The sequence below is a fragment of the Capricornis sumatraensis genome, chromosome 10, assembly GCF_032405125.1.
Source record: "Capricornis sumatraensis isolate serow.1 chromosome 10, serow.2, whole genome shotgun sequence".
Classification (NCBI taxonomy): domain Eukaryota; kingdom Metazoa; phylum Chordata; class Mammalia; order Artiodactyla; family Bovidae; genus Capricornis; species Capricornis sumatraensis.
Genome location: NC_091078.1, coordinates 57,279,585 through 57,294,980, shown reverse-complemented (window position 1 = coordinate 57,294,980; position 15,396 = coordinate 57,279,585). Strand labels below are relative to the sequence as shown.

General features: G+C 37.4%; 1 protein-coding gene across 1 annotated transcript in view; it reads right to left on the bottom strand.

The window, feature by feature from the left end:
* OXSR1 (oxidative stress responsive kinase 1) overlaps window positions 1-15,396 on the bottom strand; it is an 83,201-nt gene that overhangs the window by 52,057 nt on the left and 15,748 nt on the right. Inside the window, exons 2-3 of the mRNA XM_068981826.1 lie at window positions 12,819-12,931; window positions 5,145-5,253 (exon numbers count right to left, since the gene is read on the bottom strand). Coding sequence (XP_068837927.1) covers window positions 5,145-5,253; window positions 12,819-12,931 — 222 coding nt within the window. The remainder of the gene's footprint in view (window positions 1-5,144; window positions 5,254-12,818; window positions 12,932-15,396) is intronic.

Sequence of the window (15,396 nt, the reverse complement as noted above, 5' to 3'; positions counted from 1 at the left end):
TGAAGGGATGGTCATGCCACTAAGATCTGCATCCTTAACTGACAAATACTGGTCCTGGAAGGGTCCCCCTTCTTTCCCAAACGATTTCCTCAGCATCTTGCAGCATCTCACACAATGCCTACAATCCCCCCTCTTGAAATATCAAAATTATATACAATTCTTCATATAAACTAAGAGAAAGATGAAGGTAAAATATGCTAAGCAAAAGAAAACTATCACTGGATGATTCAAATTAAGATTTAAAGAAAAGGAACAATGAAGGAAGCCTGTATCGGCATATAAAAGAGTATGTCCTTGAGCGTAATCTGGAAGAAGTGTTCTAGAGGGATAATCTGTCCTCAAACTTTAATACATTAAGAAATTACTTAGCAAACTAGCTAAAAATGCTGATTCCCAGATCTTGAAGATTGCCATTCAAGAGATCTGACGTAGGGCCCAAGAAGTTGCACTTTAACAACCTAGACTGTCCACTGAAACCCATGAATTTTTTAAAGTAAATGCAAGGAAATTAAATAATGGAAAACAAGAGGGATTTGGTACAAATTTTTTAATGAAGCAAAAAATTAAAGTGTAGATCATCTACTCCCCAAACTATCTCACATCTGCCTCCACAGTCCATGGCACAGAACATTTTTAAAAAGTGAAAAACTTTTACTGTACAAGAAAATCATTACTAAACATTAAAATGATATTGAAAAAGTGGTGAAGCAGTTGCTGGTTCAAGACATTTGTTAAATCTGACAATTATAGCTCAATCAAACTAATCACTCAGTCAACATGTTTATTTCCTCAGTTTAGTTTTATGAATAAACACTCTGAGTCCAAAATTAATTCACCCATTTTAGATACCAGTATTTTTACCAAGTTTTAATCAATCTTTAGCCACTGGATGCTGCTTACGTCTTCCTAAGCCATATAAGTTTTAAAAGGAGCCAAAATTTGCTTGCTCTGAGTATTTCATTTCAAATCAGCAGACATACCCTCACTGTTGCTTGATTATCCAAAATCTGTCACTCACAATACCATGTATTTTTTACCTGGGTCATGCTCAGGGTCAAAGAAGTCCCATACCTTTTCTCTCTCAGAAGATGACAAAGATGAGAATATCCTTAAATCACAAAGTAATTCACTAAGACAGTGAATTTAAATTAGATTTCCGCATTTCTACAGTTCCTCCCTTTAAAGCCTACAGATTCTTCTCTATTTTTTCCTTTCAGAAGCTTTCTTAATTACTTTGATTTCTAAAAATCTTACATTGCAGTTTGGTGCTAATAAATGGTAGAAATAGCTATTTAGATAGAAAGTGGTTCTAATTTCTAAAGATTAACCTTCTATACTAATAAATTTCAACACTCAACATGAGTTCCAATTATTTAATTTATAAAAGATAAGAATATCATAGTTATAAGAAAGCATTATAAAATAATTATAATAGGCACAATTTAACTTATTTTAACCATGATGTCCTTCTGGTCCATGGGCTTAAGAGTGCCAGTTGCAGTTCATTTACAATTTAATTAGATTATTAAATTCTATATCAGTACAATGTTGCTAAATCAAAAATATGCATTTTCAATATTTTGGTTGGAAAAGTTAGTATGAAAGGAAAAGTTAATATGAAAGAATGTTGCCTATACATATTTGTGTTAATTCTGGCTATTTATATTTTCAAATTATTCAGATGGAGCCCCTGCTTCTCAATGGTCCCCATCTCTCGCTCTCTCTGTGATTTCCTTATCAGATCCCAAGGCACACCACTCTCCTCCATCTTGCCTCCACTCACCCCCAATACAGTGTTCCCTCTATCTGTGGGTCTTTCTCCCATTTTTACCCTGATACCACCTCCACATCCATGTCACCTGGCTAGTTATTACCTATTCTTCGAGTCTCCTGAAGAACATCACCTCCTGAAGGCGGTCTCTATCCCATCACAGCCATTCTCCCTCAATATTTAGGTTCTGCTAATACTTGTTCCCATGATACCTGATACTTCCTCATGGCACTTGACACACTTATAATTATTTAATTGCAACTTTTTCTTATTAGTTATAAGACCCATAAGAGCAAGGAACTGACTGACTGATTCACCAAAGTATTGGTAATCAATAAGTATTTGATGAAAGCCATTTTAACTGAGCTATCTTGACTATTTAAAAAAGTTTTTTTGCTGTGCTTAGTTCTATTTTTTGTTTTCTACATATTGCTTAATGTATCTCTTCAGTTTAAATGTGTTCACTTTAAAACTACAAAAGATTACACTAAAAAAGGTGCAAAATTTTTAATATTCTAAAAGTAAACATTTAGATATAAGATTATGTTGACTCATAAAATTGAAAGTAATCTTTAAAAGAATTAATGCTTGGAACATATTTGAAAATTATTGCCCAGGAAATTTCCTGAGTCCTATGCTGGAAAAACTGGGCACCATCCCAGGAAACTTAAGACCTGGAAGAACAGAAAGGTACATTTCAAAGACATCCCACCCAGCTAGATATACCATATCCTGCCTTGTGATCAGGACATATACTCACTGAGAGAGGAATTCTTTAAAAGCAACAAAAATAAATTTTTTAAAGGCATTCTGCTTATAAGTAGCAGAAAGGATGGACTGGCATACAGCTGTGGATCAGAGAATCAAGCAATTTATTCCTATTCATCAGAGGACTTTTTAGCAAAACATTAAAAACTCTGTATTACACATTTTGCAAATTACATATAAAGAAAATTATGCTGTAGGTGATCAATAACGAAAGATACAGTATTACCTAATATTCCCAAATCTGTCCATACTGAAAGAACCATGCTTGACCACCATCTTGAAAGGTGGTTGGTGTTAGCAAGGCTTCCAACCATCATATGAACAGGGCCTTTAACAAAGCAATCCAGTTTCTCCAGTGTGTCACTAATGGGATTGAAACAAAAAGGTGATTCTGGCTACACTGAAAAGCATCAAATAACAAGGGATCATTATCATTAATGACTAAAATTTCTTGTGCACCTACTACATGTCAGCACAGTGGTGGATGCTCTACACAGTCATCTCACTTACTCCTCACCAATACCCTGAAACGCAGGAAAGGCATCCCCATTTAATAGACAAGTTAATAGGTTCAAAGAGTTCGCCTAGGGATATAACCGCTAAGTAGAAAATCTAGAATTTAATTCTAAAGCCTACAGACTTTTCTTTAAAGCTTCTCTGGGGAAGTAAGGTATTCAATGAGTAATGGTATTAAAATAACAAACATGGATTCTCTTTCCTGTAATCCTACACTAAAACTGAAAATGAAAAATAATGCTCCCATGTTAAATATATATGCAAACAAGCAGCAAAGTGATGGGAAAGTTGGGCAGCTCCATCACTCACTTGTCCTATCTTGCCAAATCATTCAAATCCATGTTGTAGCAAAATGTCTAATTTATTATATGGCATGGACTTCTGGGTAACCATAACAAAACTGTCAATCTATACATACTAAGGGTCCACTGTTTGCAATTAGCAATATTTACATTTTATTCTAAGGACTAAAGCAGAAATAACTGTATACACAATAGTGCAGGATACAGTATATAATTATGTTAATATGGGGGACCAAGATTTTTCTGTGTAAGAGAAAAGAGATGCGAGTATAATTTTTAAAGTTTTAAAGGTCTGCAATGTTAAATCTGAATTGGAAATACTAATGTCAAATTATGATTTGTTTTAATATGCTATATTTCCAAGCTCTTCCAAACAGAAGCAAGGACAAAATAGTAGCAGTACTAAGATATCCAAGTTATACTTTCTGATTACCATTCCCCATAAAAAGGATCAGGGCTCCTTAGAATATTCGCCAATTCTGAGAAAAGCAAAATAACTGTGAATCATTTATACAGAACCAATATTCAAGGTTATCGAAGATTGATGGATCATGTCAAAAGGACATCACAGTACATTTGAAGAGACTTCCACTAACAAAATTTGGATAACTTGAGCATCAAAAAGAAAAAAAAAAAGAGTGTAACTGATTAAAAGGCACTGAATATATGAAAAAAAATCCTTGAGTTTATATAGTAATACTTCAAAAAACAAAGCATCACTCAGTGGGAAAAAAGAAAAAAGTCACTGGCAGTGATTATTAAACTAATTCTTTACTGTAAAAATTGGTCCTTAAAAAAACACATTTATCCTGTCTGAAGTGTCTGCCCGCAATGCGTGAGACCCGGGTTCGATCCCTGGGTTGGGAAGATCCCCTGGAGAAGGAAATGGCAACCCACTCCAGTATTCTTGCCTGGAAAATCCCATGGACAGAGGACCCTAGCAGACTACAGTCCATGGGGCCGCAAAGAGTCAGACATGACACAACTGAGCGACTTCACTTTCTTTCAGTAGGAATTACAGTACAGAGTAATCAAAAAGTCCCAGTTAATAAAGGAAAGTTCCTTCACAGCGAAGAATGCCACTTTATAAATGTTAATAAAAAGAAAAAATTACCATTCTGCAACCTCTGACAAAATAACTGACTCAAACAAGGATTGTTAATGGATATCAAAAATCATTAGATCAAAGACTTGGGGAACTGGATACTCACAGTGCCACAGTATCATCCCAAAGACTTCTTGCTAGCTGCAAAGGAAAATAAAGCCAACTTTTCCATGGAGAGGCCTGGCTGTCGTAATTTTCAGCAATCAAAATCAACATCACTATTAAAGATACAACCAGACAGCAAATACTACTTCTTTACGTGATGCAATATAAAGTACAAAGCACCACCTACAAAATACTCTGTCCAAATAACCCTTTAGGTCTAATTTTTAATTTGTAGGAAACAGAGGAATATAAATCAAGTTAAACATCACCAGGAAGAAATAACCACATAAATCCAGAATGTGGAACATCCTACAAGACAGACCCTTCAAACCAGACCTTTCATAAATTTGTGAAATGGAAGAGAGGAAGTAGGAGGGAACTATCCTAGATTGAGAGAAATTGAAGAAGCATGACAACCAAATGCAACATGTGACTTGTCTCACCTTGTACACTAGTATTGTTAGATACTGTAATCTCAGTATCTCCTCAAATGCATGTCCATGAAAACCAAACCAAAGAAAACATTTGTATTTACTTTCCAAACCATGAAATTGGCATTTCATTGTACTCTACTCACCTCCACTTAACAGCTTCATGACTAGCCACAGCTCATCTTTTACCACAAAAGATGTGTAGTAAGACACAATATTAGGATGATGGCACTGACTCATGGCTTGAATTTCTTTCTACAAAGAAGAGAAAACATGGTAATTCATTATATGCAAGCCTAAAACAACATTAGAATGAATTTCAAAGACGATGTCACAACATTTTTAGGATTTTCATGGTTCTGATCTCTTCAAGAATGGTTAAACCAAAAAACCACTTGGTTTCCCTCAGTCCATTCTGATTCCTACTCCTTTCACTCATTAAACCAGTAATCTTTGAAACCAGAAACATACTATTTATCACACCTTGGCACAGTACCACAGAGGCCTCCACAGGGACACATTTTTTACTTCAAGGTGTCCCTGAAGAAATCTTGGGAAATCAGGTTTTACAGTCACAGAGGATAATTACTAATAAATGGAGAGTGATTTTTTGTTTGGCGCTTTTTTCCCCCAAAACAGTTTCATCTCATTTTTGTGAAATGATTAACAATTCTCACTTTAAAGAAGTCATAAACTAAATCAAAAGTAGAAACCTGAGCCCAAAGTCGAAGCTTACACTATTCTCAGTTATGAATTTAAATTAGATCTGGTGTGATAAGATGCCTTATCGAAGTCTTGTGGTCAGGGCCCTGCTTATCTCTCCATTATTCCCACTGCCTTCACTGAAACTACCCTCACACACCCGAGTCCTACCATAGTAACTTGAAGTGAGCCATGCTGCTTCTAATTGTGCACACTTAACCTTATTGTTCCCTCTGCCTAAAGTACACTTCCCTCATTTTCATCCAGCTAAAAACACCAAATCACCCTGCCAATCTCAGCCAAAATACCACTTCCACCCAGCTTCCCAGGTTTAGTGACATGTCCCTTCTCTTAGCTTCTAAGCTCTGTGCACATCTCCTTACATTATAGCACATATGTCTGGATAGAAAGTTGGATGCTTATGTGCCTGTCCTCCCCTGTGGAACTGAGAACTTCAACCAAGCAAGTACTTAGAAGTGGATTCCTACACATGGTGGGAATTATCATACCATATGTAGTTGCCTGTTTATTTTTCTGCATCCCTCACAAAACTGTAAGCTCAATGAGAGATCAGAATCGGTATTACTAGCACTCATCATTGTGCTTGGCACACAGTCTACCCTCAATAAATATTTGCTGAATGAATGAAATCCTACAGCACTTTATACAACTTTTTACTTCTTGATATACTTGCCCTATACCCTTGGTATTTGTTCAGTAAGATCAACTGTGTAAAAGCTGCTCCAAATCCCTGATTCATAAGAAGTGTTCACGAAAGGTGCTCCTTCTCTTCTCATGTTCGCTACTCGGACGCAAGTTCTTTTATGGCGAGGGCTTGTTGTGTGGATTTTTGCTACCCACTAAGTATTAGCACAGTCTTCCAAGCTAAGTAAACACAGAGGATAAGGAAGAGGAACTAAAGTAATAAACACCTGCCTACTGGCACAGTTATATAGGACTTGAATAGATAAGATATGTACACATAAGATGTAATGTACAGGACAGCATATACATGCCAAATGAGGAAAATGTTACAAGAATTCCAGAGGAAAGAACAGTTAAGGCAAGAAGTCTTCATAGAGTGGGAGGGAACTATGTGTTTTATAAGATGTGGGATATTATAGCAGTACAAGGTGCAAAGCACATAAAATTACAGAAAAAAGAAAAGGATGAAATATGCAAGACAGATTTTAGACACAGGAGTAGACCTGTCTAAACACAGGTCATGCTTTCAACAGAAATTTACCAAGTGCCTACTTTATGCCAGGTGCAATACTAGTATAATGATGAACGTTCACGAAACTTACAGTATGGTAAAGAAGTTAGACAAATACTAATTTACAATACGTACGAATAAAGTCTGATAGGAGAAGTACTAAATACTATATGATTTCACTGAAGAGGTGAATCATCCAAAATTAGGAGTGACAATCAGGGAAACCTTCCTATAAAAAGTTTTACTACACTGACATTACAATCCTGTTGCGTGCTTAAGCGCTCAGTTCAGTTCAGTTCAATCACTCAGTTGTGTCCGACTCTGCGACCCCATGAATCGCAGCACGCCAGGCCTCCCTGTCCATCACCAGCTCCTGGAGTTCACTCAGACTCACATCCATCGAGTCAGTGATGCCATCCAGCCATCTCATCCTCTGTCGTCCCCTTCTCCTCCTGCCCCTAATCCCTCCCAGCATCAGAGTCTTTTCCAATGAGTCAATTCTTCACATGAGGTGGCCAAAGTACTGGAGTTTCAGCTTTAGCATCATTCCTTCCAAAGAAATCCCAGGGCTGATCTCCTTCAGAATGGACTGGTTGGATCTCCTTGCAGTCCAAGGGACTCTCAAGAGTCTTCTCCAACACCACAGTTCAAAAGCATCAATTCTTCGGCGCTCAACATTATTCACAGTCCAACTCTCACATCCATATATGACTACTGAAAAAACCACAGCCTTGACTAGACGGACCTTTGTTGGCAAAGTAACGTCTCTGCTTTTGAATATGCTATCCAGGTTGGTCATAACTTTTCTTCCAAGGAGTAAGCCTCTTTTAATTTCATGGCTGCAGTCACCACCTGCAGTGATTTTGGAGCCCAAAAAAACAAAGTCTGACACTGATTCCACTGTTTCCCCATCTATTTCCCATGAAGTGATGGGACCGGATGTCATGATCTTCATTTTCTGAATGTTGAGCTTTAAGCCAACCTTTTCACTCTCCACTTTCACTTTCATCAGGCTTTGTTTTAGCTCCTCTTCACTTTCTGCCATAAGGGTGGTATCATCTGCATATCTGAGGTTATTGATATTTCTCCCAGCAATCTTGATTCCAGCTTGTGCTTCTTCCAGCCCAGCATTTCTCATGATGTACTCTGCATATAAGTTAAATAAGCAGGGTGACAATATACAGCTTAAGTGCTCAACTGTGTCCAATTCTTTGCAACTCCATGGACCATAGCCCACCAGGCTCCTCTGTCCATGGGATTTCCTGTGAAGAACACTTGAGTGGGTTGCCATTTCCTACTCCAGGGGATCTTCCCAACTCAGGGATGGAACCCACCTCTTCTGCACTGAAGGAGGATTCTTTACCACTGAGCCATAGGAAAGGCCGACATTAAAATAGGAAAAATAAATGTTTTTCATTGTTTAATTACCTGGGACCATATCTTAAGTCTCAGGTAATTATAACTGTGTTCAAGAATTTAGGACTCACCACACACCCCAATGTTTACTGTACCACTATTTATAATAGCCAGGACATGGAAGCAACCTAGATGTCCACTGACAGATGAATAGATGAAGAAATTGTGGCAGGCCTTCCCTGGTGGTCCAGTGGTTAAGAACCTGCCTTCCAATGCAGGAGACATGGGTTCAATCCCTGGGCAGGTAACTAAGATCCCATATGCCACAGGGTAATTAAGCCTGCAACGCTGCAACAAAGATCCCACGTGCCTCATTCTGACTCAAATTTCCCAGCAGCTTCCTCAACACTCCTAAGTGCTTCCACTCCTAGTCATGAAAATGCTTTCCTGACAGTCCTATATGTCTGCTAGGACCAGATCTTTGTCTGGAATTTTTAGTGCTCCACCTCAGGCTTTCTAAAGCCATGTTTTAATGACCATTGTTCACTCCTTTTTAAAACTCATTCATCGCGATTTCTATTCTTTGCCCTCTGGCTTTTTCTTTTATTTATTTATTAATTGAAGGTAATTGCTTTACAGAATTTTGTTGTTTTCTATCAAATATCAACAAGAATCAGCCATAGGTATATATATGTCCCCTCCCTCTTGAACTTCCCTCCCCATCCCACCCCCCTAGATTGTCACAGAGCCCATTTGAGTTCCCCAAGTCATATAGCAAATTCCCACTGGCTATCTATTTTACCTATGGTATTGTAAGTTTTCATGTTACTCTCTCCATACATCCCACCCTCTCCATCTCCCCCACCCCTACCACACCCATCAGTCTGTTCTCTAGGTCTGTTTCTCCACTGCTCCTGCTAAGTCGCTTCAGTTGTGTCTGACTCTGTGTGACCCCATAGATGGCAGCCCACCAGGCCCCTCCATCCATGGGATTCTCCAGGCAAGAACACTGGAGTGGGGTGCCATTTCCTTCTCCACTGCTGCCCTGCAAATAAATTATTCAGTGCCACCTTTCTAGATTCCATATATATGTGTTAGTACACAAGATATTCATCTTTCTCTGACTTACTTCACTCTGTATAACAGGCTCTAGGTTCGTCCACCTCATTAGAACTGACTCAAATGCGTTCCTTTTCATGGCTGAGTAATATTCCATTGCATATACGTACCACAGCTTCTTTATCCATTCATCTGTTGATGAACACTAGGTTGCATCCATGTTCTAACTACTGTAAATAGTGTTGCAATCCCCCTGGTTTTCTAATTACTCCAACATAGTTGATTTTCCTTCACTTCACACTACTGAGTCATTACCCAAGTAATGTTAACTTATTCATTCATTCATCCATTCAGAGTGAACAGTCTCTGCCATCATGAAGTGCTCATTCTAGAACTAACAACTTTTCAATCAATAAAATTTTGACAGAATTTGTGTCTTTCTTTCCGTTGTCATTCCCTGAATTTAGAGTCTCAATATCTTTTCGTGTAATCCAGTGTTCCTCAACCTATGAGATGCAACTCATATGGGTCATGAAACAAACTTAGTAGATCACATTAAAAAATAGATAAAAATAGGATAAAAAATCAGAGTGCATTCCATATAATATAATTAAGAACTGTTTTATGAAAACGTCTCAGTTACATTAATATATATAATATATATTTTATCAACATATTCATAACATTACTAGATAATATGCTATCCTTTGCTGATTTTAAACCCTTGACCAGCAGGGTCTCCATCTCTGCCTCTTCAAAGTCTTCCCAGCCCGGGTGGACCAGGACACAAACATCTCCACAAAGGTCTCCACCTTCATAACTGGGAGTTTGCTTCTACCTTGTACTTCAACGTAGTATTCAAACTTTGTTGAGGCGTTGTCACACTCTGCCTTGTACAGCAGACAAGAACCTTAACTCTTCAACCAGATTGTGAGCTTTATGATAGAAGAAAAGACATTTTAAGCCTCTTAATGGTCCCCTCAGATGTTTGTCCAATGAATCTAGTCCAAGGATTTATCAGAGGAGAGAAAAATCTCAATCATCTGCATTCTATGCCTTTCCTAGAGTCTGTGAATAAAATCTCTGGAGAAAATAAATGTACTACTATCTGACAGCTGATTTTGTGATCACGCTTTTTGCAAAGATTGTCAGACAAGAAAACATTTTGATAAGAGAAAGGAATAATATACTGCCTCCTCACTAGTAACCGTCACGCACAATACACACCTGTAATTGGTTTACATCAGTACTCTTCGGAGAACCCAGAGCATCCTTTCTGCATTATAATGAAGACAGTTTTGAAAAAAAATCTTACAATCATAACATCAAAAGTTGAGTACGCTGAGCTGATAATTTTTTTAAGATAAATTGAAGGCCTTTGTATCTTTTAGATACAGAGCCACTGGCACTTAGATCTCAAGTCCTAACACTACCACAAATACCACAAATCAGGCATTCTTTTTATTTCTGATGCTTGTTCAGGGTTGAGTGGAATCCTACCTGCATATGCACCAATTATTTTAAGAAAGCCAATTATTTTAAAGTCACTTTAAATCACTTTCCCCAATCTTTATTATTTGTCGATTTGCAAATATTATATATGCAATGTAAAGATTTCTGGAATATGTGGACAAATTTTATAAAGGTCTAACCAATTTCTTTCCTTTCGCTAAGCTATATCAAATTTGCATTCCTCTGAAAGTAAGGCCCTAGTGTAATAACACAAATATTACTTTCAAGAATGTCAAACGATATTTGAGAAGAGATGCTCTTTACACTTTTGAACTAAGATTTAATCATTTTATTAGTATTTTATGAAGTTAAAAAAAATAGTAGACTTGAGTCATAAAAACCTGGTTTTTTAGACCAGACTCTGTTGCTTATTATGATTTAATTCCCTCATCTACAGAGTAGAGCTACTACCTATCTCAGAGATGTTTATGAGGTTAAAGAACACTTTAACGCCTAGTACTGAAAAAGTGTTGTTACCGTCATATGAACTTAGTCAAGTTATTTAAACTTTGAGCCTTAGTTGCTTTAGTCATAAAGTAGTAAATAATAAGACTTTCATTTTCTTTATACCATCCTTATGGATTATGAAAAGTAACTGGCAAATGATAGGAATTCATATTGGACTTCTCAAATTCCAGTGTTAATATATGGATTAAAAATACCGTTTTTCTGTAAGAAGAATTAGTTTACAATTTAGGCATCTTTTATGATCACTGTAGTTCACATGTCCAAGTGGTGCTCTAAGGTCCTTGCTGGCAGCTGTAAACCCAAGGACACCACATAGTGTTTCAATCAGCATCTCCTCCCAAGTATCTGTTCTCTCACCAAACGGCTCAAGATCACTCTAGCAACCCAATTCTTCAGCTTCTGCATATGCATTACCATTCCTGATGAAATACATCTGCCTCATCTGCTGAAAGTTCAATATATAATTATATTATCTCTATATCACAGTTATACTACAAATTAAACCCAATCTGGGACAATGGAAAAAAATTCTGGACTGACAAATCATCCCAGTCCTAGTTTCTGCCCTTTCTACTATAACTGTGCATGATCTTAGAGAAATTATTTAACAGTTTAACAATATTAGTTCACATTTGAATGGTGGTTTATGGTTTCCAGTACTATATCATTTGATCTTCAAGAAAGACCTCATGAGGTATACAAAGCAGAAGCAGATAGATATATTTGCATTTTAAGCCAAAGAAGTTGAGGATTTGAAAAATCAAATGATGTGGAAAAACTATCTTATTTCGCTTGGTGAATACTTACTACATACTTAAAACTACTCTAGGTGTCATGGAGTATAAAAGAACTGCAGAACAATCCCTGTGTTGATGGTTCTTAACACTGCAGAAATCTCATACAGCTCTAGATTCTTGGGGCCCCCTTTCTTCTCTCTGATCCTTGGAGGAGCCAGTGCTGCTGGGTCATTCTATCTCTCATCCTGCATCAATGATCAGAATGCAGATTTGTTCCTAGAAGGCCAAAGCCTTTTAAAGGATGCTCCATTTGACCCAGGAATCACAACTGCATGATACTATTTTAAAGAGAGAAAGAAGCAAGCAAGCATTGTCTATAACAATAAAGAGGACACAAAAATCATTCAATACCAGAGAACAGGTTAGATGAAATATTCAACAGAACACTACATACCTACTGAAAACCATATTCATATTTATAGACATAGAATTCTATGATAAATTTTTTAAAGACAAGAAAAAGTATATGATATTATCATCATAAAAATACAAAGATGACTAAATGTGCACTTATAACACATTCAGTGTCAATCTCAGAATGAGAGAACTGTAACTACCTTTCTTCCTCTCTAGTTACTTGGCTTTTATGAATTTTACAATAAGCAATACTTATTAATGAAGAAATCACAAGTTTATTTTGAAAAAAGTAAAAAACTTCAAGTTATTTCCCACTCTAACATGAATGTACAAGAAATATACGAAGTGCATACCAGGAGTTCATCCATGCTAGTCTGACATTTCTCAAGGTTTATCCGTTTGATTGCCACTTTCTCCTTTTTAGGGGCACAATACGCTGCTTGGACCACAGCCGTTGCTCCACTCCCTGAAGATAAATAAATAAAATGAGTAAATAAAAAGAGGCAGTGATTAAAACAAGACATTTCTGACTCCTACACAATTTAAGGGCACACAATTTAAACAAAAGAATAATTCTTAACTTGTTCTTGACACTCAACAACAGATGTAGAGAAACACTCTGAAAAGTAGGGTGTCAGTAAAAGCAAAAGCCTTGACCATTCATAGAACTATCAATAAATACCAGCACACACACACCGAAATAAAAATCGTTAGACTTCTAGAAGTTCTAGAATATTTTAGTATAGGCTCACATTTCCCTGCTCTTCTCTTCTAAATACAATTAAATATCGTAGAAATAATTCAACAGACAATCATAAAGATAATCTGAAACAGACAATCAGAGAGGTAGAAAGAAGTCAATGGACTGGCTAGGACCCTCAGGATGTGCAGAAAAGCATTATTGTGAGTTCCCTGGGTTTTTATTTTATCTCCTACCTATCCATGTACGAGTGGACACCAGAAGAGCCTGCCTCCCAGAACCACCAAACAGGATAGAAAGACAAATAAACAAACAAATGTGAAACATCCTTTCTGGATAAAGTACTGTGAAAGGGGAAGCTCAGTAGCGATCTAGAAGATATATTTCTCAATCCCCATCAGGACAACCCAGCCAGTCCACAGCATCAGCATCAGCAGCGTCTGCACCCCACACCCGGAGAACAACAGACCAGATTCACCAAAGGGACAACTAGTTCCCTGCCCCACACCTGGGGTGGGGGTTGGGGGCCTGGGGGAACTGAACAGACACCCACCCGTCAGTCCAGGTAACACCTGTAGAGATTAAACAGGAGTCCCTGCGGGGCCAGAAGAATAAAGCAGAGGAGAACAGCACTGCCAGAACTCTGAAAACTCAATTATCAGAGGAATTACAGAGCTCACAAAAGTAGGCCAGGACTTACACACTAAACCCAAGCAGAGTAGCTGCCTACTAAAATAGAAATTTTAAATAGGATCAGGAGTCTCCTAACATTAATATCCTAAACGTCCAGAATATAATTTAAAAGAAGAAAATCACACTGTCACAGCAAGAGCCAGGAAAAGCACACTTGAATGAGAAGACAATCACACTGATGCAAACACTAAAATGAATCACTAGCTGGAATTTCTGACAAGAATTTTAAAGCCGCCATCACACAAATGCTTCAATAAACAGTTAAGAATTATCTGAAAACAAATATTAAAAATATAAAAATCTCTACAAAGAAAGAGAAGTTTTTTTTTTTTAAGTACCAACTGGAAATTACACAACTGAAACATAATTTCCAAAATTTAAAAAAAAAACCTTGCTGGAGAAGCTCAATAAAAAAATAAAGATAACATAGGATAAATTTAGTGAACTTGAGGATAAAGTCAATAGTTTTATTCAATTTAAAACAGAGAGACTGAAAAAAAAAAAAAGAACAGCGCCTCAGGGAGAAGTGGGATAATAGTAAAAACTCTAAAATCCCTGTGGTAGATAGAATAATTAACCAACCCCCTCTCCAAAGATAACCACATTCTAATCCTTGAAACCAGTAAATGTTACCATAAATGGCAAAAAGGCTTTGCAAATGTTATTAAATTAAAATAAAGGTGGAAAGATGATCCCAGATTATCTGAGTGAGCCCACTGTAATCACAAGGGTCTTTACTGAAGAGGCACAGGAGTGTCAAGTCAGAGAAGGTGAAGCAATGAAAGCAAAGGTCAGAGTAACAGGGCCGTAAGCCAAGGAGCAGGCACAGACACTGGAAACACACCATGTGACACAAGCAACCACAAAACCACATATTCTATGACTCTGTATCTATGAAATATCCAGAACAGGCAAATCCATAAACACAGAAAACAGATTAGTGGTTACCAAAGGTTAGGAGAAGAGGAGAATGGGAGGTTACTGCTTAATGGGTACTATTTCTTTCTGGGTGAGGAAAATGATCTGGAATAAAACAATGAAGATGAATGCAAAACACTGCAAATATACTAAAAAAGAAAAAAACACTAAATTTTACACTTAGAAATGGTTCAGTCAGTTCATTTGCTCAGTTGTGTTCAACTCTTTGTGACCCCATGGACTGCAGCACACCAGGCTTCCCTGTCCATCACCAATCCCTGGAGCTTGCTCAAACTCATGTCCATTAGGTCAGTGATGCTATCCGTCTTATCCTCTGTCATCCCCTTCTCCTCCTGCCTTCAATGTTTCCCAAATTCAGGCAGGGTCTTTTCCAATGAGTCAGTTCTTTGCATCAAATGGCCAAAATACTGGAGTTTCAGCTTCAGCATCAGTCCTTCCAATGAATATTCAGGACTGATTTCCTTTAGGATTGACTGGTTTGATCTCCTTGCTATCCAAGGGACTCTCAAGAGTCTTCTCCAACACCACAATTTAAAAGCATCAATTCTTCGGTACTTACCTGTCTTTACATTCCAACTCTCACATCCATACAGGACTAC